At 62.3% G+C, this 27,982-nt stretch overlaps 1 protein-coding gene across 1 annotated transcript in view; it reads left to right on the top strand.

The window, feature by feature from the left end:
* LGR6 (leucine rich repeat containing G protein-coupled receptor 6) overlaps window positions 1–27,982 on the top strand; it is an 82,674-nt gene that overhangs the window by 3,490 nt on the left and 51,202 nt on the right. The window contains exons 2-4 of the mRNA XM_068985807.1: window positions 13,762–13,833; window positions 16,432–16,503; window positions 22,313–22,384. Of these exons, the coding sequence (XP_068841908.1) occupies window positions 13,762–13,833; window positions 16,432–16,503; window positions 22,313–22,384 (216 nt within the window). The remainder of the gene's footprint in view (window positions 1–13,761; window positions 13,834–16,431; window positions 16,504–22,312; window positions 22,385–27,982) is intronic.

Here is a 27,982-nt window from a genome sequence, read left to right as displayed (position 1 = left end):
CCCTGACAGTCCCCAGGAGCAGGGCTCTGGGTGCCTGAGTGGGCTCGGACCCCTTGGGAAGCTGCAGGAGACAGCGATGCAAGATATTCCCACCCTCCTCCCCCAAGCTGGAAAAGACAAGCCTTTTGAGCCCAACTGAGATGGACTTGCTGCCTCGGGGCTCTCCTAGTGATGGGGGCCCCTCTGTGCTCACTGGTCCCCTGATAACGGGGGTGGCTCCCAACGGCTGACGCCACTTCAGGCCTTGCCTCCCCCGCGGACGTGGGAGAACAGTTTTCCAAGGGGAAAGACACCCCAGAGGCCCAATCTGGGCAGAGGACGGAGCGTCCTGGAAGCCGCAGGAGGACACGGTGCACAGGAGAGCTGGGGGCTGGCCTCGCGCCCCCCAAGCCGTGCCAGCGGGCGGGCGCCGGGCAGTGGGCCGCTGGGGAGGGCCGCTGTCCTGAGACAGGAGCACCCGGGACAGAGGCCCTCGGTCCCGCCTCCCGCCCCCAGTCCATCTCCCGCCCCCGGGTCCCGGCTCCTGCCCCCAGTCCGTCTCCTGCCCCCCGGGTCCCGGCTCCTGCCCACTGGGTCTGTCTCCGCCTCCTGCCCCCGTCCAGTCTCCTGCACCCGGGTCCCGCCTCCCGCCCCCGGGTCCCGTCTCCCGCCCCCGGGTCCCGCCTCCCGCCCCCGGGTCCCGCCTCCCGCCCCCAGTCCATCTCCCGCCCCCGGGTCCCGCCTCCTGCCCACCGGGTCCGTCTCCGCCTCCTGCCCCCGGTCCCGTCTCCTGCTCCCGGGTCCCGCCTCCTGCCCACCGGGTCCGTCTCCGCCTCCCGCCCCCGGGTCCCGGCTCCCGCCCCCGCGTCCCGCCTCCCGCCCCCGGGTCCCGGCTCCCGCCCCCGGGTCCCGCCTCCCGCCCCCGGGTCCCGCCTCCTGCCCACCGGGTCCGTCTCCGCCTCCTGCTCCCGGGTCCCGCCTCCCGCCCCCGGGTCCCGCCTCCCGCCCCCGGGTCCCGGCTCCTGCCCCCAGTCCATCTCCCGCCCCCGGGTCCCGTCTCCCGCCCCCGGGTCCCGCCTCCCGCCCCCGGGTCCCGCCTCCTGCCCACCGGGTCCGTCTCCGCCTCCTGCTCCCGGGTCCCGCCTCCCGCCCCCGGGTCCCGCCTCCTGCCCCCAGTCCATCTCCTGCCCACTGGGTCCGTCTCCGCCTCCTGCCCCCGTCCAGTCTCCTGCACCCGGGTCCCGCCTCCCGCCCCCGGGTCCCGCCTCCCGCCCCCGGGTCCCATCTCCCGCCCCCGGGTCCCGCCTCCTGCCCACCGGGTCCGTCTCCGCCTCCTGCCCCCGTCCAGTCTCCTGCTCCCGGGTCCCGCCTCCCGCTCCCGGGTCCCGCCTCCTGCCCCCAGTCCATCTCCTGCCCCCGGGTCCCGGCTCCCGCCCCCGGGTCCCGCCTCCTGCCCCCGGTCTGTCTCCTGCCCTCGGTCCAGTCTCCTGCCGTCGGGTCCCGCCTCCTGCCCGCAGGTCTGCCTCCTGCCCTCGGTCCGGTCCGTCCGTCTCTCACCCATTTCCTTGCTGCCCTCCCTCCCGGCTCCGCCGCGTGGGGGGAATGCCCGCAGTTCCGTTCTGTACACTCCCAGGAAGTCCAGAAGCCTCTTTGGGAAAACACTGGGCCGTTCGTGGGGCCTGCGGGCCTACCTGGGCCCTTGCCACCCCAGGGCCGCCTCCGCGGCTGTGTGTGGACCGTGAGGGGGCCTCGGCCTGGCCCGCCTTACCGCGGGGAGAGCTAGCCCTGGGCCGCGCGGGCTGCCTGCCTCCCCCCGCTGTGACCCTGCCTCGCAGCGCCCAGGGGTCCGGCTCGGGTAGGCAGGTGCTGGGCACCTGAACCCCCCAGCTAAGCAGCCCCTGGGAGCCTGTGTCCTTCCCGCCTCAGGGAGAGTCAGGGTTCCCCTCGCCACCTGCCCACTGCGGCCCTGCGGGGAGTGGACATGGGGTGTCTCTGGGAGACCGGCGGCCTGGAGCAGTGGGCGGATGGCTGCTGGGGAAGGCGCTGTGGCGGGGAGCCCTGGCCGTTGGTGGACGGGAGATTCAGACGGGCAGGGGCTGGAGGCGGACGGACGGGCTGGGGATTGGATGCACCCTCGGGTTTCTCTCCATCGCCTCCCCCGTCCCTCCCGAGGCAGGCCTTCCAGAGAAGGGCTTTCTGCCTTTTCCTCCTCAGGTCACGTTAAAAAAGGAAAACAAAGAAAACAAAAGCCAGCTCGAGGTGCCGGGCTGCTGGGTAGACTGTCCAGCCTCCTCAGGCAGCTTCCGGCCAGGCAGAGCGACCCCTGCACCCCCGGCTGCCTGCGGGGAGGTCTGCTGCCCCTGTGCGGCAGGCGGGGCCCTTCTCAGCCCTGCCCCGTGTGTCTGTGTGCGTGCCCCCGCCATGCCTGCCGCCGGACCCACCTGCTCCTCCCGTCCTCTGGGCCTCCGGGGGAGGCGGTGCCCAGCGTGGTGCCCGCCTCCTCCCTGCCCGGCCTCTGGGGTCCTGGGAGGGAAGCGCAGCCAGGCGCGTGGCACCCTGGCGCCTGCGGCACAGATGGGGCTTGGCCTGGGGGGAGACCAGAGGGTGGGCCCTGGGAGGACCACCGCCCTCTCCCCTCCCCCTAGGCCTCTGGGGGCGCTGGAGGGCTCAGTGGCCCTGGGGCGTCCGGGTGTCAGGGGTCTGTGTGGTCCCAGGCTCAGAGCCAGGGTACATGGCATCCTGGAGGGGCGGGGAGTGGTGGGGCCAAGGGGTCCACATGGCACCTCCCTTCTCACACACACAGAGACACACACACAGACGCACAGAGACACAGACACAAACACAGAGTCACACACACAGACACACAGACATGAGTCACGCAGAGTCACACAAAGACAGACACAAACACATATGCAGAGACACAGAAATAGACACACATACGACACACAGACACACACAGACACACACGCAGAGACTCACAGACTCGTACGAGGTGCACATAGACACAGAGACGCACACGGACACACCGGCGCAGACACACAGAGAGACACCGAGGCAGAGACTCGCACACAGACATGCATGCCCCTGTGGGGTGGGTCTCCTCCTGCAGGGGGACCCTGTGTGGCGTGAGTGGCGCTCAGGCAGAGGAGTTATCCCGGTCACCCCTCCCCCAGCTCAGGCCCGGCGTCCCGGTGGGTGTTGGGGACGGAAGGAGCTGGAGCGAGTGTCCGGGCCGTGAGCACCAAGCCAAGAAGGACTGTGAGCGAATGCCCTGCCTTTGTGGTGGACGCCGACCAGCAGGCTGGGAGGACCATCGTCAGGGACAAAAGTGGGAGGGAGTGGGGACAGGCCGCCGGCCCCCAGCCACCTGGGGCCGACTCCGCAGTCCCAGCCCGGCCGCGCGGGGGTGCTGACCTGGCCCCGGCCGGAGCCGTGCCCTGCGCCTTAGGGGCGCCTTGGGCTGGTGCGCCATTGTTGCCACCTCCAAGGTCTTGAGTTGTGCACGAGGGCCTCATGTTTATTTTGCTCTGAGTCCTACAGAGTGTGTCACTGGCCCCACGCTTGTTCCTAGGACGAGGCTCTCTACCTGCCCCCGAACCGCAGTGGTCATGGGTTGAGCGAGGCCACTCTGTGCCTGTGGCCCAGACTCTCTGCTTCTGTGCCCGGGATCACAGGGAGTGATGCCAGCAGAGCAGACCAAAGGATGCGGCGGGCGCCCTCCTGAGGGGCGTGGTGGGGGCAGGCCCTGTCCAGATGCACCTGAGTGGACATTACAGGGCGGGTGGGCCTGTGCACGGCGTCTGCGGGGCGGGGACCACGGCCGAGCTGTGCTTCTGTGTCAGTCAGGCATCAGACTAGTGGGCAAGGCCTCCAGGGGAATGGATGGGGGCTCCTTCCCATCTTTAGGGTGGACAGAGCAGGGGCCTACTACAGAGCTCGGAGTGACCCGCCGTCTACCAGCCCCTGTGACGCGGGTGACCGGGACCCCACAGGGGTGTGATCCTTGGGGCTCTCTGCCCTCCCTGTAACTCCTCCAGTTCCTAGCCCCGCTCCCACCCGCCAGCTCTGTGCGGAGGGCAGAGGCGGCTCTCCCTGCTTTCTTGGTCCTGAAGGCTGGAGATGGAGGTGCCAGGTGGTCCCCATCATCCCCCAGGGCCACGCAGCTGCGCAGGGGGCCGAGGCAGGAGGCCGAGGGCCCGGGCTGCCCCTCGTGGGACTCACACAGCATCACCGCGCCTCCCTGCAGCCAGCCCACCTCGCCTCATGGCCCCACAGCGTGGAGGGGGCAGGGCTGGAAAGGGGAGGGGGCAGGCCCCTATGGTGGCCCCTATGCCAGCCACCTTGTCCAGGCCGGGCAGCAGCTGGGTGTCTCCATCAGCCAGTTTGCTCAACACTTAACAAGAAAGTGGTTGAAGAAATAGGAGGGCTGCGTAAAGGTAATTCACGCCTTGCAGACCCTTGGACGTCCTGAAGCCCTTACTCCACATGGGGCCAGCAGTCTCCCTCTGGGGACCTGTCCGGGTGCGGGGGCTCACTTCAAGTGTGCCCAGAACCAGCCTCCAGCTTCTCGGTGGAATAAGTCAGGCCCTCGGCAGGCCAGCCAGCCCTGCACCCTGCCCCCACTCTGCCTGGGGGTTGCTTTGACCCAAGTCGTACTTAGATGGGGCCCCATGGTCACCTCTGTGATTTATTGCGAGGATGTGGTTAGGAAAGGCATTTGAGCCGGAAGCCGGCCACTCTGGGGGGCCGTCTTCGGAGGGAGCCAGGGAGGTGTCAGCTTGATTTAGGTCCCTGCCCTTCCTCCGGGGACTTCCCTCCTGGGTTCTGACTGCTGGTCACTGTGTGTTTCCCAGCTGGCTGGGGTCGCCCTTTACGTGATGCCCAAAGCCGTCGCTGGGATGAGCAAGGCCGTAAATGAACACACAGGTGGCGTGGAGCGCTCTCAAGAGCTGGCTGGGCCGGAGGGCAGCCTCCCAACTGGGGGCGGTGTGGCCTGGCCCCCCTGCAGGTCCGAGGGGTGGCATCCACACGCGTAGCCGCGGTGAGGATAGAGCCAGACTGAGCTGCCAGTCGGCCAGCCTGCAGCCGGGCTCGGGTTTTGTGAGAGTGAGACTTCTGCCCCATGAACCCGCCACTTGGGAGCACCGGCCTGTCCGTCACGGCCTCTACTGCTTCTTAGAAGAGAAACCTCCAGCCCAGGACCAAGGAGCGGGGACAGAAGTGCGGGTGCAGAGAGGGCTCCTCCAGCCCAGGAAGGGGCCGGGGGCTCTGGGCTCGAGTCTGCGCCGCGTCCGTGCCTGGGGAGGTTGGGGGCTGGTGGGCCAGCGGGCACCACCCTGCAGGTGCCAGGCTCAGGGCAGGGGGCCGCTGTTGGGGAGAGTGCGTCCCACAGGGGCTCCTGAGACCACCCAGGGTGCTGGGACCTGTGGCCAGGGACCTCTGGGGGTGACTCAGAACGGTGTGCTGCTGGCCCTGTGGCAACTCTCGGCAGGTATGCCGGGGACACCCAGGAGAAGGAGGTGAACACACGGAAACACACTTCCTGCTTCAGTCCCATGAGGCAAAGGCTGGGCAGTATGATGAGGAAACCCAGCGGGAACCCTCAGCCGGCGCTGCGTTCCTGGAGGGCTTTCAGAATGAGTTCCCCCTCTCTGATTGTTTAACTTTTGCTTATGTGGAGTGTACTCACAGAAAAGTGTACCTCTGGCAAATGTGTACTGGTAAATTTCCACAAGCTGAGTACACTTGGGTAAAGTGAAGTGAAGTCGCTCAGTCGTGGCCGACTCTTCGCGACCCATGGGCTGTAGCCTACCAGGCTCCTCTGTCCATGGGATTTTCCAGGCAATAGTCCTGGAGTGGACTGCCATTTCCTTCTCCAGGGGATCTTCCCAACCCCAGTGCCCAGATCAGGAAATGGAGTAGCGACAGCCTCCCCGCACCGGTACCAGCTCTCCCCGAGCCCCGGGGCAGCCTCAGCCACGGCCTCTCTCGCCTGTGCTTGGCCTTGGTGTGGACGGAGCAGGGCTGTGTCTGGCCCCTCGTGTGAAGACCCACCCGCCCTGCTCCCACGGCTGCCCATTCTTTACCGCGTGGACATGGGCGCCGTGCACAGACCCTGTGGTTTGGGGCTTTCGGGACGGGGCTGCTGGGGCCGTTCTGGGCGGGGGTCTGGGACACACAGACACACAGAACTGCCAGGTCACAGCAGACCCCAGAGGCCGCTCCAGGTGGAGGGGCGTTGGGTGGGGCTGTGGTCCAGGGTGTCAGGAGGGCGCTCCCCAGGGCGGGGAGGATGGGGAGGGTGTGGGGTGTAAGAGGCCCATCCAAGTGCTCCCGGCATCACGCCGGGCTCCTGTCCCCAGGCCCGGAGCCGGGCAGTGTCCGCAGGGCCTCGGCCTCTACCTCCCGGGGCTGCTGGCCACCGGGCCCGGGGACACGTCGCTCCAGCTGCCGCCCACCCCCGTGTGTGTCTGCGCCTCTTCGGCACCCGCACTCGGGGCCACCCAGAGGCTCCTCTACCTCAAATGCTTCACTTCCTGTTACGGGGAAGACCCTCTCCCACAGGTGCTGGGGTCAGGACCCCAACACGTCTCCGAGGACCTCTGCTCAGCCCACGGCACCCGGCGTGGGTGCCGGCTGCCCGGCTGCCCAGGTGCCGCCTCGGCCATGCTCTCAGCCAGGCTGCTTTCTCAGGGCTACCTTGTCCTTCGTGGCCTTCCTCCAGGAAGCCCTCCCTGCCTGTGTCCTGGTTCCCAGGCATGGGGTTCCTCCAGCACTAACGTCCAGCTGTGCCTGTGGTCTGAATGTGTCCTTGGACTGCAGCTTCCTGAGGGCAGGGTGTGCCCACCCCCTCCTCGTGTGCCCATCCCCTCCTTGTGTGCCCACCCCCTCCCTTGTGTGCACACCCCAACGCACACCTCCCGAGCTCGGCTCAGCTCTGCACGTGAGGTGCTGGAACAAGGAACGAGGCCGATGGCACCCTTCCAGCGTGTCTGGCCCAGGGCACCACGCCCAGTGGTGGCCCAGTAGTCGGCCCTTTCCCATGCTCTCTTTCCCTCCAGACAACCCCCTCCCTAGGGACCGGGCTATTTCTTGGTCCCAGGGCCTCTGCAGGAGTCCTGGCTACGCTCACAACACAGGGAAGAAGGAAGCCCGGGGGACGGGGCGCCCAGCCGTTTGCTCTCCTTAGAGGAGCCAGGAGACAGGAATGCCTTTGGCTGGGGGACCCAGGCCAGAGATCGGAAGATCAAAGGTGGGAAGATGAGGGTGAGGCAGGCGGCACTGTCTGGAGGCTGCAGCGGCAGCTGGTGGCTCCTAAGGGCAGGGCAGGGCCAGAGCACCCTCCCGCATCCCCCCGAAGTAACCCAAGGAGCAGCTTCTCCGGACGAGGGCTCTGGGGGTGAGGGCGGCTGAGGGTGGGAGCTGGGCACCCGTGGGCAGGGCTGATCCCCGCACAGCTCCCCCCAAAGAGGAGCTGTCGTGCGACAGGTGTCGGTGCAGAAACCAAAACACAGGAAACAGGACTCGGTCACATCAAGCACCTGGAAAGCAGACAGGCCAAGGTCAGACCCGGGGCCCACAGACTGCGTCCCCCTCGGGAGACGGCCAGTCCAAGCGCAGCACGAGGGAGCGAGCTGGGCGTCCGGTGGGGCCCCTTCTTCCGCGGGGCTGCTAGTCGGCCCTCGCTCGTTTCCGAGCCTGTGGCCCAGACGGGCAGGAGCTGGGAGGGGGCGGCTTGTCAGAGCTCCTCCAGGGGGACGGAGAAGGTGGCGGACGGACGATGACCCACACAGGACACGGTAGGATCCGCCGGGCCAGGGGCTGGGGGCTCTGGGCGGAAGGACAGGAGAGGCTCTGCGGGCCGGCAGGACCTCCCCGGGGAGAGACAGCAGGGCTGGGCTCTGGAAAGTTCCACCGGTCCTGGCAGCCGGGCGAGTGGGACCCAGAGGCCCAATCCCTCCTTTGTTCCCGGCTGCCGCCCCCACCGCGCACCTTTCAGCCTCAGGCGGCTGGGGCAGGCGTGGGGCCCGGCTGGGCTCAGCACCACCAAGCCTCTTACTGTGACTAGACCGGCAGTAACTTGATATTTCCGAGTCTTCCTTTCTGCACTGAAAAGGAAATAAAGAACTCCTCTCCCGGCCTGATGAAAGGATTAGACGGAATGAGGCCAAGGCTGTGCCAGCGGCCCCAGACGGCACCTGCGTGGGCGGGAGCCTCCCGGGCGGCCTTGGAGGGTCCCGGCCCTGATCCGTGTCTGCACGACGGTCCCTCCCTGCAAAGGTGGCTCTTGGTACTCTGAGTCCATCAGACTCGAGCTGAGACTCTAGAGAACCATCCGGCCGGGATGGACGAGGGTGGCCAGGGCAGCTGCTGGGACCGCAGTCCTGATGCGAGAGGAGGGCACCCAGCTGGGAGGTGCGGGGTGGAGGGACTCGGAATACAGGGCCTCTCCAGCTTCCCCCAGACACTCCTGCCACTGAGTCAATGTAGCAAAGTGCAGCTGAGCCAGAGAAGCAAAGGCCGGAGCTTCAGCTCCACAAGTGGGGCCCAGGGCTGCGGTCTGCTCAGCACGGAGAGCGCACTGCCTCCCGCCCAGCCCAGGGCTGCCCGGTCCTCAGCCTGCCCTCTGCCCCTGCCCCACCCCAACTCTTGGGTGCCCTGGAGGACCTCTGACCTGCTGGGATGCCCCAGCCCCCTCTCTGAGGGGCTCTGGGCCCACAGGGAGGACAGATTCCCACCTCACACCTCCAGAGACGGACGGGGGGAAGGTCAGGGCAGGGCTGGAAGGCAGCGCTGGTGAGTGGAGGGTGCTGAGCTGGGCGGGATCTAGGGGGACCCCCAAGTGGACTCTTGGCTCCGGGTCAGTCTTGGTCGGAGCTGCCTGGGGAGCACCCACCGCTCGGCGTAGCATGTGTGATGATGAGGCAGCCGTCGTGTCGGGAGACCAGCGCCACGGGGATGCCAGTCTCTGCTGAGCCTGCAGGGGTCAGCGGCCACACCCAGGCCCCGTGAGGTCCAGCCGCGCCCGTGCCACTGCTCACTCGTCTCACTGTGCCACCTGACTGGGCCCTGAGGGGGTCCCACACTGTTGGGTCGGCAGCTTCAGCACGTGGCGCGGGGCCTGATACACTGCAGGCGCTTCACAAGCTGGAGGGCGCTAAGCGTCTGGGGGTTGGAGGTGCGTGCGCTGGGCCACGGTGGGCGGCTGCACAGGCGCGGAGTTGCTTTCAGGGTGCCCAGCGCTGGTGAAGCGCTTTCCTAGGGAGGAGATGGCGCGGGGAGAGCTGAGGTCTCTCGCCCAGTCACGCAGCCAGCAGAGAGCGGAGATGAAGGGGGGAATGGGCCGACGGCAGGGCCATCCCAGGACCTCCGACAGGACACCAAGGACACGCCCTGTGTCTGCTCCGTCCGGTGTGGCAACTGTTAGCCACGTGTGGCAAGTGTAGACGAGGCACTGAATTTTCACTCTGATTTAATGACCTGAGGTGTGAACAGTCAGTGCAGGCGGTGGAGGTCTGAACCATCTCGGGCGGGGGGAGGCCCGTCGCCTCCCTAGGCTGCGTGCGGCTGCCCTGAGTGGGCCCGTGGCGTCCCGCTGGCCTGTGTGTGTGTGTGGCCTGCATAGGGAAGCAGACACCCAGGCGGCCTGTCCTGACTGTTCTCTGCAGAGCCCTCGCCCGTTCCGGGCTTAGTGGAGGGAGGCCCAGGGGGTCAGCACTGACCACTGGGGCAGGGAAGAACCTCTGACTGGGCAGAGGCCTTGGGACCTCCCAGCCTGATCACTTTGCCCAGCAGAGCAGCCATGTCCCCTGAGCCTGGGACAGCCTGGCTCCCCCACTTAGGGGTTCCCGCAGGGCTGAGAGTCAGGTCAGCCTGGGACCCTCTCCATCTCCGAGGCCACCCTCCTCCCCTCACCCAGGCACCCGCACCCTCTCCTGCTGGTCCAGCCGGCACTTTCCCTTTTCCAAGAAGAGGTGGAACTGAGGGCGTGGCTTGAAGTTGGTGCCAAACCTCGATTTCCGAATGCAGCACCCTTGAGCAGGAGGCGCCTCTGGCCTCTTCCGGCCCTTCTCCTTCCTCTGCTGTCGCTTGGAGCAGACAGAGTGAGCGCCATTCCCTGACTCCTGTGGGTTCACAGTCCAGGGCTGAAATCTACTTTCTCCCCTCTCACCTGACTTTCAGGAATGTCCCCTTCCCTGGCTTTATCCCTCTTGCCTACCTGAATTAACTGGGTCACCTGATGACCCTCTGGGTTTCCTGTCTCTCCCCGGTTCCATATGACATGCACAAGCCTTGTCTTGGCTTGGAAACCACGGGGACCCCCTATTGACCTCTAGGTCAGATGCCAGCGCTCCCCAGCAGCATCTGTCTTCTCCACCCCCGGAAGCCCACGTCCTTCTCGAACCCTAGCGAGAGGCTGTGTTACAAACCGGAGCCAAGACAGGCAGGAATTGAGCAATAGCCCCTTTGTTTAAAAATACAGCATTGTTCTCACAGAGGAGTTTGTCTGAAGCGGAGAGCCTGAGGTGGTGCTGTGGTGTGTCTAACAACTGGTGCTGGAGTCATGCCCTTGTTGGGAAATGTGCAGAACTCTGAGACAACTCTGTGTCGGCTGGTTCGGAGCCTCCAGGAAGACAGTGGGGCCAGGCTGGGGTCCTGTGTGTGCTGCAGCCCGTGTGCCAGGTGCCCCAGGCCTGAGAGTGAGCCGCCCCCGAGCAGGAGCCGGGGTCACAGGGGTACTGAGCCCTGAGCATCATGATTCGTCAGGGCCAGGATGTTATGAAGGCCTGCTGAGCGGGCCCTGTGTTTTCCTAACTGGTTTGTTCATTGACTCCTGTGTTTCTCACTCAGCTCCAGCAAGTACATCCCCATCTCACATATGGGAAGAGCGAGGCTGCTGGGAGTCAGCCAGCACAAGCAGGCCTGCAGGCTGGTCAGCGCAGCTGGCTGCTGGTGGGGTAGGGCAGTGCCCAGCTAATGCCCCTGCAGGAGCCTGAACAAACGTGCAGGTTGCAGGACCCTGCTCAGCTCTGGGAGGAAGGCCTCTCTGAGGAGATAGCCCGCGGCGCAGCCGGGGGAGAGGGACTCATCTCCTTGTCACTCTGGCCGCCCTCCACTTGGCTGCAGAGATGGACCCTGCGTCCCGGCCTCTGCCCCCGGTGGGGACAGTCCTCCCAGGCCCGCCTCGCAGGCTGCTCACAGGGCTTTGTCGTCTGCTCACAGGAAAATCGCACTGAACAAGTCCCGAAGGGCACTTAGGTGTCGGCCCGATGACCCCAGCGGCGGGCCTCCTACTACCCCAACCCGGCCTAGTTTCGGGCCCTCCTGCTCTCTGCCCCCGAGTCCCCGCTCCTTCTGGTCTCCACGGCGACGCTGCCTCTCCCAGCTTCCCTGGTGGTCCGGGGCACCCAGGGTCGAGCGCTGAGAACGCTCCTGTGTGCAGGCTGCCAGGCTCGCCCGTCCACCCTCTACCGCCCTGGCCCGGGCGAGTACAGCCAGGCGCACGGAGCGCCCCGAGGGCTGCTGGGAAAGGCCGCATGGCGGCTGACACCCAGCCTCGCCCTGCTTTCGAGCTGAGAGAGGCAGCGGGCAAGGCCCAGCGCGCGGGAAGGCGGCGCCGCGCGGCCAGCGCGCAGGCTTCAGCCAAACCTGTGCTTCTGCGCGAAGCACACCCTGGGAGCCGTGCGTGCATGCGTGTGCGCGGTGCGTGCAGTGCGCGGTGCGTGCAGTGCGCGGTGCGTGCAGTGCGCGGTGCGTGCAGTGCGCGGTGCGTGCAGTGCGCGGTGCGTGCGTGCCGCGCTGGGTGCATGCGCGTGCTGCGTGCGCGCGCTGCCCGCGCTCGGGGGGCGGCGGCGCTGCGGCGGCGTTCGCGGCCGGGCGTTGGTGTGCAGTCCGCCCGCGAGCTGGGCGCCGAGCCCCGCCAAGCAGCCTGCGCTTCCCCGGCCGGGTCGGAGCCCCTCCGCTCGCCCGGGGTCACAGCCAAGAAGGGTTCAACCCCGGGGGCGAGACGGCTGAGCGTCCCCCAGAGGGGGCCGGTCGTGGAGAGCGCGGCCTTGGCGAGCCGTGCGCGTGCACAAGCGCGCGCCCGGAGCCCCACGGACCGCGCGTGCCCGGCTGTCTCCCGCGGCCGCGGCGCCTCCGCCCCGCCGGGCGGCCCGCGCTGCCCCCGCCCCTCCTTGGCCCCGGCCCCCCGGCGCCGCGCAGCTGGGCTGGGCGCTGTGCCGGCAGGATGCGCGCGGCGCGGGGCGGGCCGCTCCTCCCGGGGAGAACAGTGAGGCCGCTCCCAGCCCGGGCCCGGGCGGGTGGGGGGCCTGGAGCCGCATCAGAGCCGCGGCGCTGCGGCCCCCGGGGCGACGGCTGAGTGGCGGGGCCTGAGTCACACACCCCGCGAGCGCGTGTGGAGGCACGTCCGGAGGCGCTCGGGCGCGCGTCCAGGGCTGCCGGCTCCGCGGCTCCTCCACTCTTCCCGCCGGGCCGACGGTGCGCCGGCCCGGGTCCCGCAGGAGGCTCCGCGCCTGGGCTCCCGGGCCGCGCTTTCCGCTCCCGTCGCTGCCCTGCGCGCCCCGCGGCTCTGTGGCCGCCGGCCCCCCGTCTTGGACGGTGGGTCGGGGCCTCGGGTGCGGCGGGAGGGGAGCCGCCGGCCCCTCGCCTCTGCCCGCGCGGGGCGCCTGCCTTCCTCAGGATCTGTCCCGCTTTACCAGGGATAAAACGCTGGCGCCTCAACAGCCTTTGCATCGGTGGAAGCTGGGCCCCCAGCTCCTGCCCCACACCCCGTGTCCAGCACGCACCTCGGCACAGGCATTTCTTGCAGGAAATGGAGACCCTGGGGTTTGCGGTGAAAGTGCATCCCTGGGAGGAGGGAGCTGACAGAGGCCAGTGGCTGCTGTTAGGGATCCCAAGATTGAGACGCACGCATGCAGTCTCCGGCGCGGGCTGGGAGGAAAGACCCTGGGGCCGGCCGGCCGCAGACTGGGGGGCTCTTGCCCACTGGTCGCTGAGGGGCAGGAGGCGGAGGAGATGCTGTGCGCATTCTGGCAGGCAGTCAGTAGGCACTGGCTCACTTAATCCGTACAAGGACCCTAGGAGTTTGGGGGCGTTCCCCCGTTTTTATGGACTTGGTGACTGAGAGAGTAGTTAAGAGCCCTCAGTCCGGTGGGTAAATCAAGGAGAGAGTTGGCTTCAGTCTTTCCTCTGCTTTCTCCGTGTAAAGTGCTAGCCACATTGGTATCCACCTTGGGGTCGTTGGGAGAATTCAGTGGGATCGTTTGGATAAAGGGCCGCCGGCGCTGGACAGAGTGGACCTCCAGCAGATGGCTGGCTGTCCCTGCCGTGATCATCTGTGTGCAGGGTACCCCGGAGGTGTGGCGCAGAAGCCACCCGCAGGGTCTCTCATGATGTGGGAAGGCAGCTAGTCTAGGCGGGACTCGGTAGGATCCCATGCCCTCTGGATGGAGAAGAGGAGAAGGAGCCTGGGGGTGCGGTGGGGGGACAGCAGGAGAGAGAGACTGCAGGCCTAGAGGGCCGTGGAATCTCGCTGGCCAGTCTGGGGATGGTCCCAGGAGCCCATGGGGGCTTGGATAAAATCTCCACAGGAGTCGTGCGTGTTGAGTAGCTCCATCCTGCTCTAACGTTCTGTGAACTTTTCTCTGGCTCATCCCTGCTGGGGTGTCAGCTTCCTCCTCGGCTCTCATCATGGCCCATCCCACTGGGAGGAAAGAGCCTCGGGGAGCACCGCGGGCCTGGGGGACACGCTCTGCTCATCTGCCTGCTTCTGTCTCGCAGAGACCTGAGCATGAACAACCTCACGGAACTCTGGCCTGGCGCCTTCCGCCACCTGCGCTTCCTGGAGGAGCTGTGAGTAGAGGCCTTGGTCGGGGGTGGGAGGGGCTGGAGGGAGGGGCTGGAGGGGGTACTGTAGCCTCTGACACCAGGGCACTGGGCTCCCTGGGGAGAGGGGGAGTCCGGCGGAAGGAGCCGTTGGGAGAGGGGGTCAGCACCACCTGCCGAGGTGTGAGGCTGAGTTGGGGCAGCGTGGACCCAGGAACTCGGACGTGAGCCTCCACCTCCCTGAAGCTGACCAGCTTTCTGTCAACACTTCTTTCCTTGAAAGTGAGGGTCGCTGAGTCTTTTTGCGACTCTATGGACTATATGGTCCAGGCCAGAATAGTGGAGTGGGTAGGTAGCCGTTCCCTTCTGCAGGGAATCTTCCCAACCCAGGGATCGAACCCAGGTCTCCCAGATGCCAGGCGGATTCTTTACCAGCTGAGCCACCAGGAAAGCCCCTTTCCTGGGGGCTGTCCTTGACCTGCCCTTGTCCCCCGGGTCTGGCCGCTGGCCAGTCCCTGTCCTGGTGGTTTTTCCCTGCAGCGAGTGCGCCCTTGTCCCCATCCCCACTGCTGCCGCTGCCCTTTACGTCGCCGCCTCTGGGGGCTGCCCAGCGCGTAAGGGCAGACCGCTGCCCTCTCTCTGATACACTCTGTCCATTGCAGGTGGCTCTCACCAGCTCACAAGCCTTCTCTAGTTCGCCACAACCCAGAAAAGCCGCTTCAAGGACCCTCCCTCACCTGGCCCAAGCCCACCAGCCAGCTGTGCTCCATGGGAGCCAGTTTCCCCTCCAGCCTAGCGGGTTATCTCTCTACTCTTATCAGGGCCAACGCAAGGCCCACTTCCTCCAGGAAGCCCTCCCTGGTTGGTCCCTTCCGACAGCCTAGAAGCCTGCCTGCTGGTGGGACGAGCTAGTGCCGTGCATGAGTGAGTCAGCTCCTCAGCCGAGCGCCTTCTGTCTCCTCGGGGAAGCCAGGCCCCCCTCTTCCCACCCTGCCCTCCTCCTTGCCTGATCCCCAGGACTCCAGCCTGCTGGTTCATGTTGGGCACCATCAATCTTGGGGTTCTGCTGGTTTCGCTTAAATTCTCAGATCACAGGCTCCCGGTTCCAAACACTCACCACTCCACCTGCACCCTGAGCCCTTCCCCGCCCCGCACAGCCCTCCCCACTGGCCCTTGGACAGGCCCCCGAGGGCACCCTGCCCTGCCCAAGCGCATGAGGAACGCCTGGTGGACGCTGGCTCTCGGGGTCAGGACGAGCATTGGTCCGGAACAGGGAGAGGCCTCTTGCAGGAACCATGGGCAGTTCTCAGGGGAAGGGACAGCGAGGCTGCGGAGGGGGCCTGCCTGGTGAGAAGGAATGGCAGGACAGAGGCCACAGAGTCGGGCTGGTGACACGCACAGCCTGAGCCCGGGGCTGGTCCTCTGTCCTCCGGTCCCCGAGGGGCTTGTTGGCCCATTTTGGAGGCAAAAATACCCTCCTACGGAACCCAAGCATGGAGACCCCAAAGGTCACAGCACCTTTTTTGAAACAGGAAGTTTTGAGAGAAGCCTGCATGTCACAAAATGAAGATTCCACCAAATAAAGAGAAAAAAAATGAAATAAAGGGAAATAAAAAATGAAATGAAGGGAAATGAAAGGAAATGAAATGAAATGAAATAAAGAGAAAGGAAATGAAAAAAGTGAAAAGGAAATGAAAAATGAAATAAAGGGAAATAAATGAAATGAAATAAAGTGAAATAAAATGAAATAATGGGAAATGAAATGAAATGAAATAAAGGGAAATGAAATAAAGAGAAAAAATGAAATAAAGGGAAATAAAAAATGAAATGAAATAAAGTGAAATGAAAGGAAATAAAGTGAAATAAAATAAAGGGAAATGAGATGAGATGAAATAAGATGAAGTAAAATAAGCAAAATGAAGATTCCACCAAATAGAAAAAAAATGAAATAAAGGGAAATAAAAAAGTGAAATGAAATGGAAGAGGGAAGTGAAATAAAGGGAAATGAAATGAGATGAAGTAAAATAAATAAGCAAAACGAAAGGAAAAACAATAAATGTCAACTAGAGACGCTCAGTGTCGAGATTAAGAGAGACAGCCTCTGAGCTGTGCCAGCCCAGCTCCCAGGTCAGCAGGCCTCTGGGAGCTGAGTCCTGGCGATGCCCGTGGGGACTTTGGAGGCCCCCAGGCGCCGTGCAGACTCCGGTGGGGACGTGTGTCGGGCGCGCTCCGTCTCAGCTATTCCTTCTGAGGTCGATGGTCACTCGTGGCCAGTGTGGAAGTGCTTGATGAGACCACAGTGTTAGATTCGTGCATACAGCCCGTTTCTTCTCCAGATTAGTGGGCTTGGCTGTGCAGTTTGGGGCTCAGGGAGACCCACGCATCTGCCGACAGGACAGCAGAGGGCAGGCTGTGGGTGGACGTGGCCCAGGAGATAATTGGGTCTGGGAGATGCCCACACACTGAACTGAGCCTCGGTTTCCTCCTCTGCAAGTGGGGGTCCTTGTGAGGTCAGCAGGGCAGTCTCACCACCGCCCTCCCCACCCGCATCCCGGGACTCTGCGTGGGGCCACCACCCTGCCTGGCCGCCCGTCAGCGTCACCTGCTCTTCTCTCTGGTTCGCAGGCGCCTCTCGGGGAACCGCCTCTCGCACATCCCGGGACAAGCGTTCTCTGGCCTCCGCAGCCTGAAAATCCTGTAAGTCTAAGTCCCACGTTACGTGGAGACTCAGCTTTGAAGACTCTGGGCAGATGGAGGCTTGGAGCCTGTGTCTTGCTTTGCCACTGGCTTGCTTATTTCCGTATCTTCACTTTTCCCTTTAATTATTTCCAGGTCTTTGCTTTTGCCTTGTCCGTAAGAAAGTTGGTGGTTCGCAAACAGATGTTTAACAGCCCCGATGCTTACACCACAGTGTCAGGGAGTGTGGTGAACCGTGAACGTGGCCCGCAGGTCCAGGGCAGGTCCAGGCGTCTCAGGCCGGGAGGAGCTGGACTGCTCCTGCAGAGCAGACTCCACACTGGCTTCTTCACTGCCCTTCCTTTTGAACCCCGGCCCTCCTCTGGCCGCAGTGTGGGATCCCCTGCTCCAGTTCCCAGGCATCTGGGAAGCAGAAGGAACATGAGGATGGAAGAGGACCCTGTGTTGCTCTTCCGTTGACCCCACAGCCCCCTTGGGGGGGGGACATGAAGGCAGCCTCTCCCAGACCCTAGTCCCCGCCCTGTCCCTGGGAAGAGCATGCGTGACAGGAAGTGCGAACGGACGCAGGGGATCCGAGGGCAGGCTGGGGAGGGGCCTCGGAGGGCCTGACCCCGGGTTGGGGGCGAAGCGGATCCTGCGGGCCGACCCCGGAGCGCCTGAAGCCCCCCTGCAGCGGTGAGCTGTCCCCCTGTCCTGCTGCCCCCACAGCCCCACCCTGACCTGCGGCTTTCTTTGCACAAGGCGGTCACCGAGGTGTCAGTTCAGTTCACTCGCTCAGTCGTGTCCAACTGTGTGACCCCATGGGCCGCAGCACACCAGGCCTCCCTGTCCATCACCAACTCCTGGAGTTCACTCAGACTCACGTCCATCGAGTCAGTCCATCCAGCCATCTCATCCTCGGTCGTCCCCTTCTCCTCCTGCCCCCAATCCCTCCCAGCTCAGGGTCTTTTCAGATGAGTCAACTCTTCACATGAAATGGCCAAAGTATTGGAGTTTCAGCTATAGCATCAGTCCTTCCAATGAACACCCAGGACTGATCTCCGTTAGAATGGACTGGTTGGATCTCCTTGCAGTCCAAGAGACTCTCAAGAGTCTTCTCCAACACCACAGTTCAAAAGCATCAATTCTTCGGCGCTCAGCTTTCTTCACAGTCCAACTCTCACATCCATACATGACCACTGGAAAAACCATAGCCTTGACTAGACGGACCTTTGTTGGCAAAGTAATGTCTCTGCTTTTTAATATGCTGTCTAGGTTGGTCATAACTTTCCTTCCAAGGAGTAAGCATCTTTTAATTTCATGGCTGCAGTCACCATCTGCAGTGATTTTGGAGCCCCCAAAAATAAAGTCAGCCACTGTTTCCACTGTTTCCCCGTCTATTTCCCATGAAGTGATGGGACCAGATGCCATGATCTTAGTTTTCTGCATGTTGAGCTTTAAGCCAACTTTTTCACTCTCCTCTTTCACTTTCATCAAGAGGCTTTTTAGCTCCTCTTCACTTTCTGCCATAAGGGTGGTGTCATCTGCATATCTGAGGTTACTGATATTTCTCCCAGCAATCTCGATTCCAGCTTGTGCTTCTTCCAGCCTAGCGTTTCTCATGATGTACTCTGCATAGAAGTTAAATAAGCAGGGTGACAATATACAGCCCTGACGTACTCCTTTTCCTATTTGGAACCAGTCTGTTGTTCCATGTCCAGTTCCAACTGTTGCTTCCTGGCCTGCATACAGATTTCTCAAGAGGCGGATCAGGTGGTCTGGTATTCCCATCTCTTGATGCTTTTGAACTGTGGTATTGGAGAAGACTCTTGAGAGTCTCTTGGACTGCAAGGAGATCCAACCAGTCCATTCTAACAGAGATCAGTCCTGGGTGTTCATTGGAAGGACTGATGCTAAAGCTGAAACTCCAATACTTTGGCCATTTCATGTGAAGAGTTGACTCATTTGAATTTTCCACAGTTTATTGTGATCCACACAGTCAAAGGCTTTGGCATACTCAATAAAGCAGAAATAGATGTTTTTCTAGAACTCTCTTGCTTTTTCCATGATCCAGTGGATGTTGGCAATTTGATCTCTGGTTCCTCTGCCTTTTCTAAAACCAGCTTGAACATCTGGAAGTTCACGGTTCACGTATGGCTGAAGCCTGGCTTGGAGAATTTTGAGCATTACTTTACTAGCATGTGAGATGAGTGCAATTGTGTGGTAGTTTGAGCATTCTTTGGCATTGCCTTTCTTTGGGATTGGAATGAAAACTGACCTTTTCCAGTCCTGTGGCCACTGCTGAGTTTTCCACATTTGCTGGCATATTGAGTGCAGCACTTTCACAGCATCATCTTTCAGGATTTGAAACAGCTCCACTGGAATTCCATCACCTCCACTAGCTTTGTTCGTAGTGATGCTTCCTAAGGCCCACTTGACTTCACATTCCAGGATGTCTGGCTCTAGATGAGTGGTCACACCATCATGATTATCTGGGTTGTGAAGATCTTTTTTGTACAGTTCTTCCGTGTATTCTTGCCTCCTCTTCTCAATATCTTCTGCTTCTGTTAGGTCCATACCATTTCTGTCCTTTATCGAGCCCATCTTTGCATGGAATGTTCCCTTGGTATCTCTAATTTTCTTGAAGAGATCTCTAGTCTTTCCCATTCTATTGTTTTCCTCTATTTCTTTGCATTGATCGCTGAAGAAGGCTTTCTTATCTGTTCTTGCTATTCTTTGGAACTCTGCATTCAGATGCTTATATCTTTCCTTTTCTCCTTTGCTTTTTGCTTCTCTTCTTTTCACAGCTATTTGTAAGGCCTCCCCAGACAGCCATTTTGCTTTTTTGCATTTCTTTTCCATGGGGATGGTCTTGATCCCTGTCTCCTGAACAAAGTCACGAACCTCCGTCCATAGTTCATCAGGCACTCTATCTGTCAGATCTAGTCCCTTAAATCTATTTCTCACTTCCACTGTATAATCATAATGGATTTGATTTAGGTCATACCTGAATGGTCTTGTGGTTTTCCTTACTTTATTCAGTTTAAGTCTGAATCTGGCAATAAGGATCTCATGATCTGAGCCAGAGTCAGCGCCCGGTCTTGTTTTTGCTGACTGTATAGAGCTTCTCCATCTTTGGCTGCAAAGAATATAATCAATCTGATTTCGGTGTTGACCATCTGGTGATGTCCATGTGTAGAGTCTTCTCTTGTGTTGTTGGAAGAGGGTGTTTGCTATGACCAGTGTGTTCTCTTGGCAAAACTCTATTAGTCTTTGCCCTGCTTCATTCTGTATTCCAAGGCTAAATTTTGCCTGTTACTCCAGGTATTTCTTGACTTCCTACTTTTGCATTCCCATCCCCTATAAGGAAAAGGACATCTTTTGTGGGTGTTCGTTCTAAAACATCTTGTAGGTCTTCATAGAACTGTTCATCTTCAGCTTCTTCAGCATTACTGGTTGGGACATAGGCTTGGATCACCATGAGAGTGAATGGTTTGCTTGGAAACAAACAGAGATCATTCTGTCGTTTTTGAGATTGCATCCAAGTACTGCATTTCGGACTCTTTTGTTGACCATGATGGCTAATCCATTTCTTCTGGGGGATTCCTGCCCGCAGTAGTAGATATAATGGTCATCTGAGTTAAATTCACCCATTCCAGTCCATTTTAGTTTGCTGATTCCTAGAATGTCGACGTTCACCCTTGCCATCTCTTGTTTGACCACTTCCAATTTGCCTTGATTCATGGACCTGACATTCCAGGTTCCTGTGCAATATTGCTCTTTACAGCATCAGATCTTGCTTCTATCACCAGTCACATCCACAACTGGGTGTTGTTTTTGCTTTGGCTCCATCCCTTCCTTCTTTCTGGAATTATTTCTCCACTGATCTCCAGGAGCATATTGGGCAGCTACCGACCTGGGGAGTTCCTCTTTCAGTATCCTATCATTTTGCCTTTTCATATTGTTCATGGGGTTCTCAAGGCAAGAATCCTGAAGTGGTTTGCCATTCCCTTCTCCAGTGGGCCACATTCTGTCAGACCTCTCCACTGTGACCTGTCCGTCTTGGGTGGCCCCGCACGGCATGGCTTAGTTTCATGGAGTTAGACAAGGCTGTGGTCCGTGTGATCAGATTGACTAGTTTTCTGTGAGTATGGTTTCAGTGTGTCTGCCTCTGATGCCCTCTCGCAGCACCTACCGTCTTACTTGGGTTTGTCTTACCTTGGACGAGGGGTGTCCCCTCACGGCTGCCCCTCCTGACCTTGAACGTGGAGCAGCCCCTCTCGGCCCTCCTGTGCCTGCGCAGCCCACTGCTGTGCCTATCCCGGGCTGCACCCATCTAGAAGGAGGTCTTTTCTCTGCTCCAGGCTGTCTGTGGGTGGGTGGCCCTGGCCGCTCTGCCCGGGAGACTCCTGCTCCCAGCCGGTCGGCAGCCCCACCGCCTCCAGGCGCCCTCCTCGCGCGGTGTTGTCCCTCACCCCCTCTTGCTCCGGGCCCTGGGGCCCTGGGGCCCTGGCCCCGCCCCTCCCCGCTCCTGCTCCGCCTGCGGGCTCCCCATCCCGGCCCTACCTGCCTCCTCTTGGCCTCCCGCCGGCCCTCAGTCCTTCTTGCCACCTCTCTCTCTCTATCTGTCTGTCCTGCCCCCCCCCGCAGTGCTGCTGCTCCTGGGCAGGGAGGCACCCCCAAGCCAGAGACGGCCTGGGTGGCCTGCTGGGTGTGGTCCCTGTCCTGGGCAGGCCCAGGCCTGTGGCCATATTGGAGAGCGGGGGTCTGTCTGCTGGGCCTTCAGAAGATGAGACTCACGTCCCGTGTCTAAGCCTCCAGCTTATGGACGCGCCTTTCTTCCTCGCCTGCCTTAGGCAGCTAATCAAAGCCTCCTGAAGCTGCAATCCCGCCCCCTCGACATGGTGCTGGCCCCGCGGGTTGGGTGGCTGGAGGGGCAGCAGCTGGAGCTGAGGGCAGCCCTCCACTGACACCCGATGGCGCCCCTAAGACCCCCCAGTCACCCACAGCCTTCGCACCTGCTCTTTGCCTGCAGGCCTCCTCTGCTTCGAGGGTTGGGGGGTGGTTGAGGAAGGCACCCCCCTACCCAGTGCCCTCAGAGCGGAGATGCCGCCCACATCTGGGTGAAAAGGACGGGTGTGCAGGCCTGGGGGCACCTTCCTGCCCCCAGCTCTTCCCTGACCTCCGCTCTGCCCACATACCCGCCCTCCCCAGAGACAGTGGCCACCCAGGCCCCCCTTAGAGCCGGGCGAGCAGGCCCCTTGCCCAGTGCCCCAGGGCTCTGGAGTGGCTTTCTGAGTGTTCTGAGCACGGCTCTGGGGCCTGGGGTCGGTTGGGGGGTCCGCATTTCTCCCCCTCTCGCTCTCAGACTCACAGCCCCGCCGGTCTAGAGGGCAGCCCTCTGAGCAGCTCACGTGCCTGGCTGGACGTGCTGCTTTTTGCGGGGTCGTCTGTGCTGGCTTGCCGACGTGGTGCCGCAAGTTGTCCCTGCAGACACGCACACCACAAAGGTGTTCGCCTGGACGCCTGCACAGCCTCCCCTTCCCAGGGAAGCCGCAGGCTCTCGGCTGCAGAGGAGGCTGAGGCCTGGGGAGGAGACGCGGCATCTTCTGGGCCGGGATGCCGGTGGCGGGGGGGGTGGCCCTGCCCTGCTTTTCCGCTTTGCTGCCCGGGGTGTCGCCTCCATGTCTTCCCGGGTGCCTCGTCCCCGGAGCCCCTGGGAGGTGGCCTCCCGGCCCTGTGGACTCCTGGGGACGGTCGGGGCTCGGGGCTCAGGCTGGGCTCTGTGGGGTCTGTGGGTGGGGTCCTTCAAGCCCTCTCCTCCTCACAGGATGCTGCAAAACAACCGGCTGGGAGGGATCCCCGCGGAGGCGCTGTGGGAGCTGCCAGGCCTGCAGTCTCTGTGAGTTGGGGAGCGGGCTGGGTGCCTCTGCCTGGGCCTGAACCCCAGGTTCCGATGGTGCACTCCTGGCCTTGGTCTCCTCGAGGGGTGTGTACGTGCAAGCAGGTGCCCAGCCCCTGTGGAAGGCTGCGGGGATGGGGTCTCCCTGGGTGGCCCCAGGCGCCATCCTGGGCCGTCTGGCCTTCCGCCACGGAGCCTGGGCGGGCTTGGAAGCTGCCACTCCAGAACCGCGGCCGGACGGGGCTGTCTCCCTGACCTGGCCAGCTCCCAGGCTAGGCGGGGCTTTGAGCTCAGACGCCTCATGGGCCACCAGGGACCCGTCCAGCCCTGCCCAGAGCCCTGCGGTTTCTGCCCATCCACTGGGGCCGTCGCGGTTCCTGGGCGGAAGCAGACAGGTGGAGTGCGGGAGGGCCTGGCCGCTCGGCACTCAGGGCAGGTGCTGGGCGCACGGGCAGGCCTGGAACAGGCCGGTGCCCAATGTGTGCCCGTGAGCCAGCTGGATTTGACCGGAGACTGGGTGGTTGGGGGGACTCAGAGCTGGGGCCACGCCTGGGGACTCTGAGGCAGGTGGAGTGGGTGGCGCCTCCCCCCCCGTGGGTCCTCTCCCCGCTCCCCAGCTGCCCCGCCCCCTCCCTGACTTGCATGGGGGGGTGCCAGGCTGGACGTGTCACGCCAGGGTGGAGCCACAGCCAGGAGGAACCACGAGCAGCCTGCCCGGGGGAACCAGCTCCTGGGTCGGGGGAGGCCCAGAAAGGCTCGGCCTGGGCTGAGGGGGGCCCAGGTTGGCGTGAGAGGCACCCAATGTCAGGAGTCCTGCCCGCACAGCTCGGGAGGCGCGCCCTTCAGCACCCTGGCTCTGTGCAGAGCTGGGAGACGAGGGCTGAGTCCAGCCAGAGGCCCCGCCAGCACCAGCACAGCACGCCTCTGCCGCCCTTGGAAACGCGACGGGGCCTGCGGTGGGGGTGGAGGGCGGGGAGGGCCCGGCCCCAAGTGCCTGGTCCCTGGGGGGGTTTGTGCGGTGGGTAGTCCCTCCGCGAGGGGACCCGCCAGGTGGGGTGGGGAGGAGAGCCGCTGGGTCATCCCGCCAGTGCACAAGCTCTCAGGGGCAGGGATCCAAGGTCTTCCTGGGGGAGTTTCCAAGCAGGCCCCGCTGCCTTCCATACTGCTGACCCTCCCCTGAGGGACTGCGGCCCCCCAAACCTGTGGTGGCTAGCACTCGTGGCCGTTTGTACGCGTGAGCCACCAGGACACACACCTCACTACACCTGGGGCTCTGTGGGGCACTTAGACTGGTAATTGCATCACCCCCATGTCACAGATGGGTAAACTGAGGCCCAGCGGGTGCAGGACTTGGCGGCAGGGACGCAGACCGTGCGTGGAGAGCTGGGGTCAAGACTTAGGCAGCCGGGCCCAGCCTGGGACACCAGGCTATCCCAGGGCAGCGCTGGGGGACTGAGCGGGCAGATGACCAGCCTGGGCGGCGGACGGTCGGGGGCTCTAGACCGTGGTGTATCCGGTGCCCCTGCCCCCAGGAACGCACGCCCTGCTAGAGGACGTGCTCGCCCACGTGTCTGCACCCCCAGCTGGGCTGCTGGAACAAGTGAGGCATGAGCCCCCTCGCTGACCCCTTGTCTCACCCCCCTTTACCCCCAGAGGCCTTGCTTCCTGGTTCCATCGTCCAGGGGTGAGGACTGCACACAAGCTGGGGGATCCCAGGGGACACAGGCCATCCAGAACGAGGAGGCAGGGTGGGCTCCTGGGGAGCCAGGGCTGCCGAGCCGCTGGTGTCCTGGTGGCCCTTGAGAGCCCTGGTCCTGGTCAGACCCCAAGCCGTCTCGGGGGACCTGTGAGGCTGCCTGTGCTCAAGGTCGTCAGAAACAGCAGCAAAAACAGCTCTCTCAGAAACAGCAGCCCCACCCCAGCCGCGTGAGGTGCAGCGGAGCGGTGCGGGGCCCTGCTACAGACCCCCAGTGTGGCGGAGGTGAAGACGCTTGTGTGTGGGAGGGGTCCCCTGGGGAAGCGCTTCTTGGGTCTGAGTGCCGCAGGAAGGGGAGGCATTGTGGGGCCAGGACGGTGTCTTTGGGGGACCGGCCAGGCAGAGAACAGTTTGCACAGCCTGGTGGGGCCACATAGAGCAGCAGCTCTCCAGGTGGGGCCCCGTCGGCCATGCCCTCCCAGGTCCCACCTGCACCCACAAGAGCGTAAACTCTGAAGGCGGGACTGTGATCATGTTTTCATGTGCACCCCCCCTCCCCCGCCCAGCAGATTCCGACGCCCACTGCAGAGTGAGAACCAGCTATTCGAGACAGGGGTGTGTGAGTGACCTGGGGGCGTTGGTGTCCCCTACGTGGGCAGCTTCAAACAGCAAGCTGCACAGTCGGGCCAGAGAGAAAGGTCTCAGCAGGGCCGTCCCTTCGCGGAGCCTCCTCGGGCGTGTGGCCGCCGCTCCGTGTGGCCGCGTGCCCTGTCCTCGCGTGCTCTGTCCTCTGCGTGTGTCTCTGTGTCTCTCACAGGATGCGTGACAGTGGATTTAGAGTCACCCTGATAATCCAGTCTGACCTTGAGGTCCGTAGCTTATTCACCCCTGCAAAGACCCTTTCTCCTCTGGTTTCCCTCCACGAGTTCTGCGGGTTATGATGGCGACGTGCCTGCTTGGGAGGCACCTCCCAGCCAGCAGGGGGTCAGGTGGCAGAGGAGGGTGGGCAAGGGTCCTGTGGGGAGCGGCAGGGTAGAGTTGAGCACTGAGGAGGCTGGAGTCTCGGTGAGGGCAGTGGCCCGTGAGCCAGCCCCGCAGGGAGAGCGGTGTCCACACCGGCAGGAGGAGGGACGCGGCCCAGAGGTCTGGGCGGCTCTTACCCTGGAGGTGCTCAGCCACAGGCCAGCCCCCAAGCTGATTCTGAGCTCTCAGGTGACCTGCTGGGTGTGCTTAGCATGGCCAAACTTGCCTGCCCACCAGAGAGGGCCCACGGCCCAGCCACGCTGTGGGGCGTGCCGTGGGGTCCCAGGGGATGCCCGAGGTGGCAGATGGCCTCCCTGGGATGGCTATTTTGGGCCCTGTGATTATAGGCTGCTTTATTTGAATCTCCCAAGGTTCCGGGAATTGATTACTACGTGCGTCTGGGGTAGAGGCTGCTTCGAAGTGGGTGGTGGGTGGGCATGCGGGCAGCCCCCTGCATGTGATGAGGGTCTAACATGGGTCATTGGTCTCCCAGAGACACTAGGTGAGTGTCTGTGTGGCGGGGATCCTGTGGGGGTTCTTTCAGATGTAAATGTAGGTCTGGGTAGAGTTGGCCCCAGCTGGGCCACCCAAGAGCAGAGTGGGGCTCAGCACTTGAAGGCTCCTCAGCCCTGCAGAGCTCCTACAGGCCTCGGCCTGAGAGGGCAGGGGCACCTCTGAGTGGGGGCTGACCCCTCAGATTGAGATTGAGTGCACATGGACCCCAGGTAGAGCCCAGAAGTGGGGTGACCCCCTCCCCGCAGGGGAGATGACAGAGGCAGGATTCCTTCCTCCTGCGTTAATGCCTCCTCTTGAGCAGCTGATGCCAGTGCAGAACTCCAGCCTGGGTTCTGGTTGCATCTGGAGGGAAGAAGAGACCCAACCGCTGGTGTCCATCCATCTGCTCACCCACCCACCCATCTATCCATCCACCCATCCATCCACCCATCCATCCATCCATCCATCTATTCATCCATCCAACAATCCATTCACCCACTTATCCATCCATCCACCCATCCATCCATCTTTCCACCCATCCATCCATCTAACCACCCACCCATCCATCCACCCATCTACCCATGCACCTATTCAGCCATTCACCCATCCACCCATCCATCCACCCATCCATCCATCCAACAATCCATTCACCCACTTATCCCCATCCACCCATCCACCCACTTATCCACCCATCTATCCATCCACCCACCCATCCATCCATCTACCCATCCATCCACCCATCCACCCACTTATCCATCCATCCATCCACCCACCCATCCACCCACCCACCCATCCATCTTTCCGTTCACCCATCTACCCATCCACCATTCATTCACCCACCCACTCATCTGTTCATCCATTCATCCACCCATCCATCCATCTTTCCCCATCCATCCATCTAACCACCCACCCATCCACCCATCTACCCATCCACCTGTTCAGCCATTCACCCATCCACCCATCCACCCACCTACCCATCTATCCATCTTACCACCCACTCACCCATCCATCTTTCCATCCACCCGTCCATCCACCCATTTACCCATCCACCTATCCAGCCATTCACCCACCCACTCATCCGTCCATCCAATCATCCACCCATCCATCCACCTATCCACCCATCCATTCACCCATCCATCTGTCCACCCACCCACCCACCCATCCATCCATCCATCCATCCACCCACCCACCCACCCACCCACCCACCCACCCATCCATCCATCCGTCCACCCACCCACCCACCCACCCACCCATCCATCCGTCCACCCACCCACCCACCCACCCATCCATCCGTCCACCCATCCATCCATCTACCCATCCATCTATCCATCCATCTACCCATCCATCTGTCCACCCACCCACCCACCCACCCATCCATCCGTCCACCCACCCACCCACCCACCCATCCATCCGTCCACCCACCCACCCACCCACCCATCCATCCGTCCACCCACCCACCCACCCACCCAGCCATCCGTCCACCCACCCACCCACCCACCCATCCATCCGTCCACCCACCCACCCACCCACCCATCCATCCATCCATCCATCCATCTTTCCACCCATCCATCCATCTCCCCATCCATCTATCCATCCATTCACCCACCCACCCATCCATGCATCTGTCCGTCTGTCCTCCGACCATCCATCCATCCCCCTGTGCATCCGCCCACGCGCACGTCTGCCATTCTGTCTACCTACCCATCCACCCATCCACCCACCCATGCATCCACACACCCATCCATGCATCTGCCCATCCATCCTCCAACCATCCCCCCATCCAGCTGTTCGCTTGCTTGTTTAAGCCTTGCCGAGTGCCTGAGCTCAATAATAAAACAAGGGCCTTGCCTTTCAGCAGCTCCTGCTTGTTGTGGGAATATCACACCCAGATCCCAATCCTTATCCCTCCCTTCCTGTACACTGTGGACTTAAGCTCCTGAGACAGAAAGTCAGGGCTGGTGAAAATGATGTAAAATCAGTGTAGAAAAGTGGAGAGGGAGCTGACGGACATAAGGAAAACCAGGTGGAGTGGCGTGTGTGATCAGCATTAGGCTTGTGGTTCGTGTTTGAGGGCTCACTGTGGCCCAGGCTCGGCCAGTGCTCAGCAGACACCAGCTCGTCTGTCCCTTGCGACAGGTCTCTGTGTGAGGTCCGATGGTCTGCGTTTCACAGCCACGGAAGTGAAGGTTCAGGGAGTCAGTCAGCGAGCTGGTAGACGGTGTGTCTGCACGTGTGCTCTTAGCCGCAGCCATAGGCCATGCAGACGGGCAGCTGGGTGAGACCCCGGGGCCTGGTCCCCAAGGCCGCCTGCCGAACGGCGCAGGAGCCCACAGGGTGCGGGCCCCCAGGCCCTTTCTCAGGCCTCAGTCAGCATCTTGCGGGCT

Source organism: Capricornis sumatraensis, chromosome 14 (assembly GCF_032405125.1).
Source record: "Capricornis sumatraensis isolate serow.1 chromosome 14, serow.2, whole genome shotgun sequence".
Lineage (NCBI taxonomy): Eukaryota > Metazoa > Chordata > Mammalia > Artiodactyla > Bovidae > Capricornis > Capricornis sumatraensis.
The sequence above is the reverse complement of the archived record's forward strand: the minus strand, read 5'-3'. Positions and strand labels throughout refer to the sequence as shown.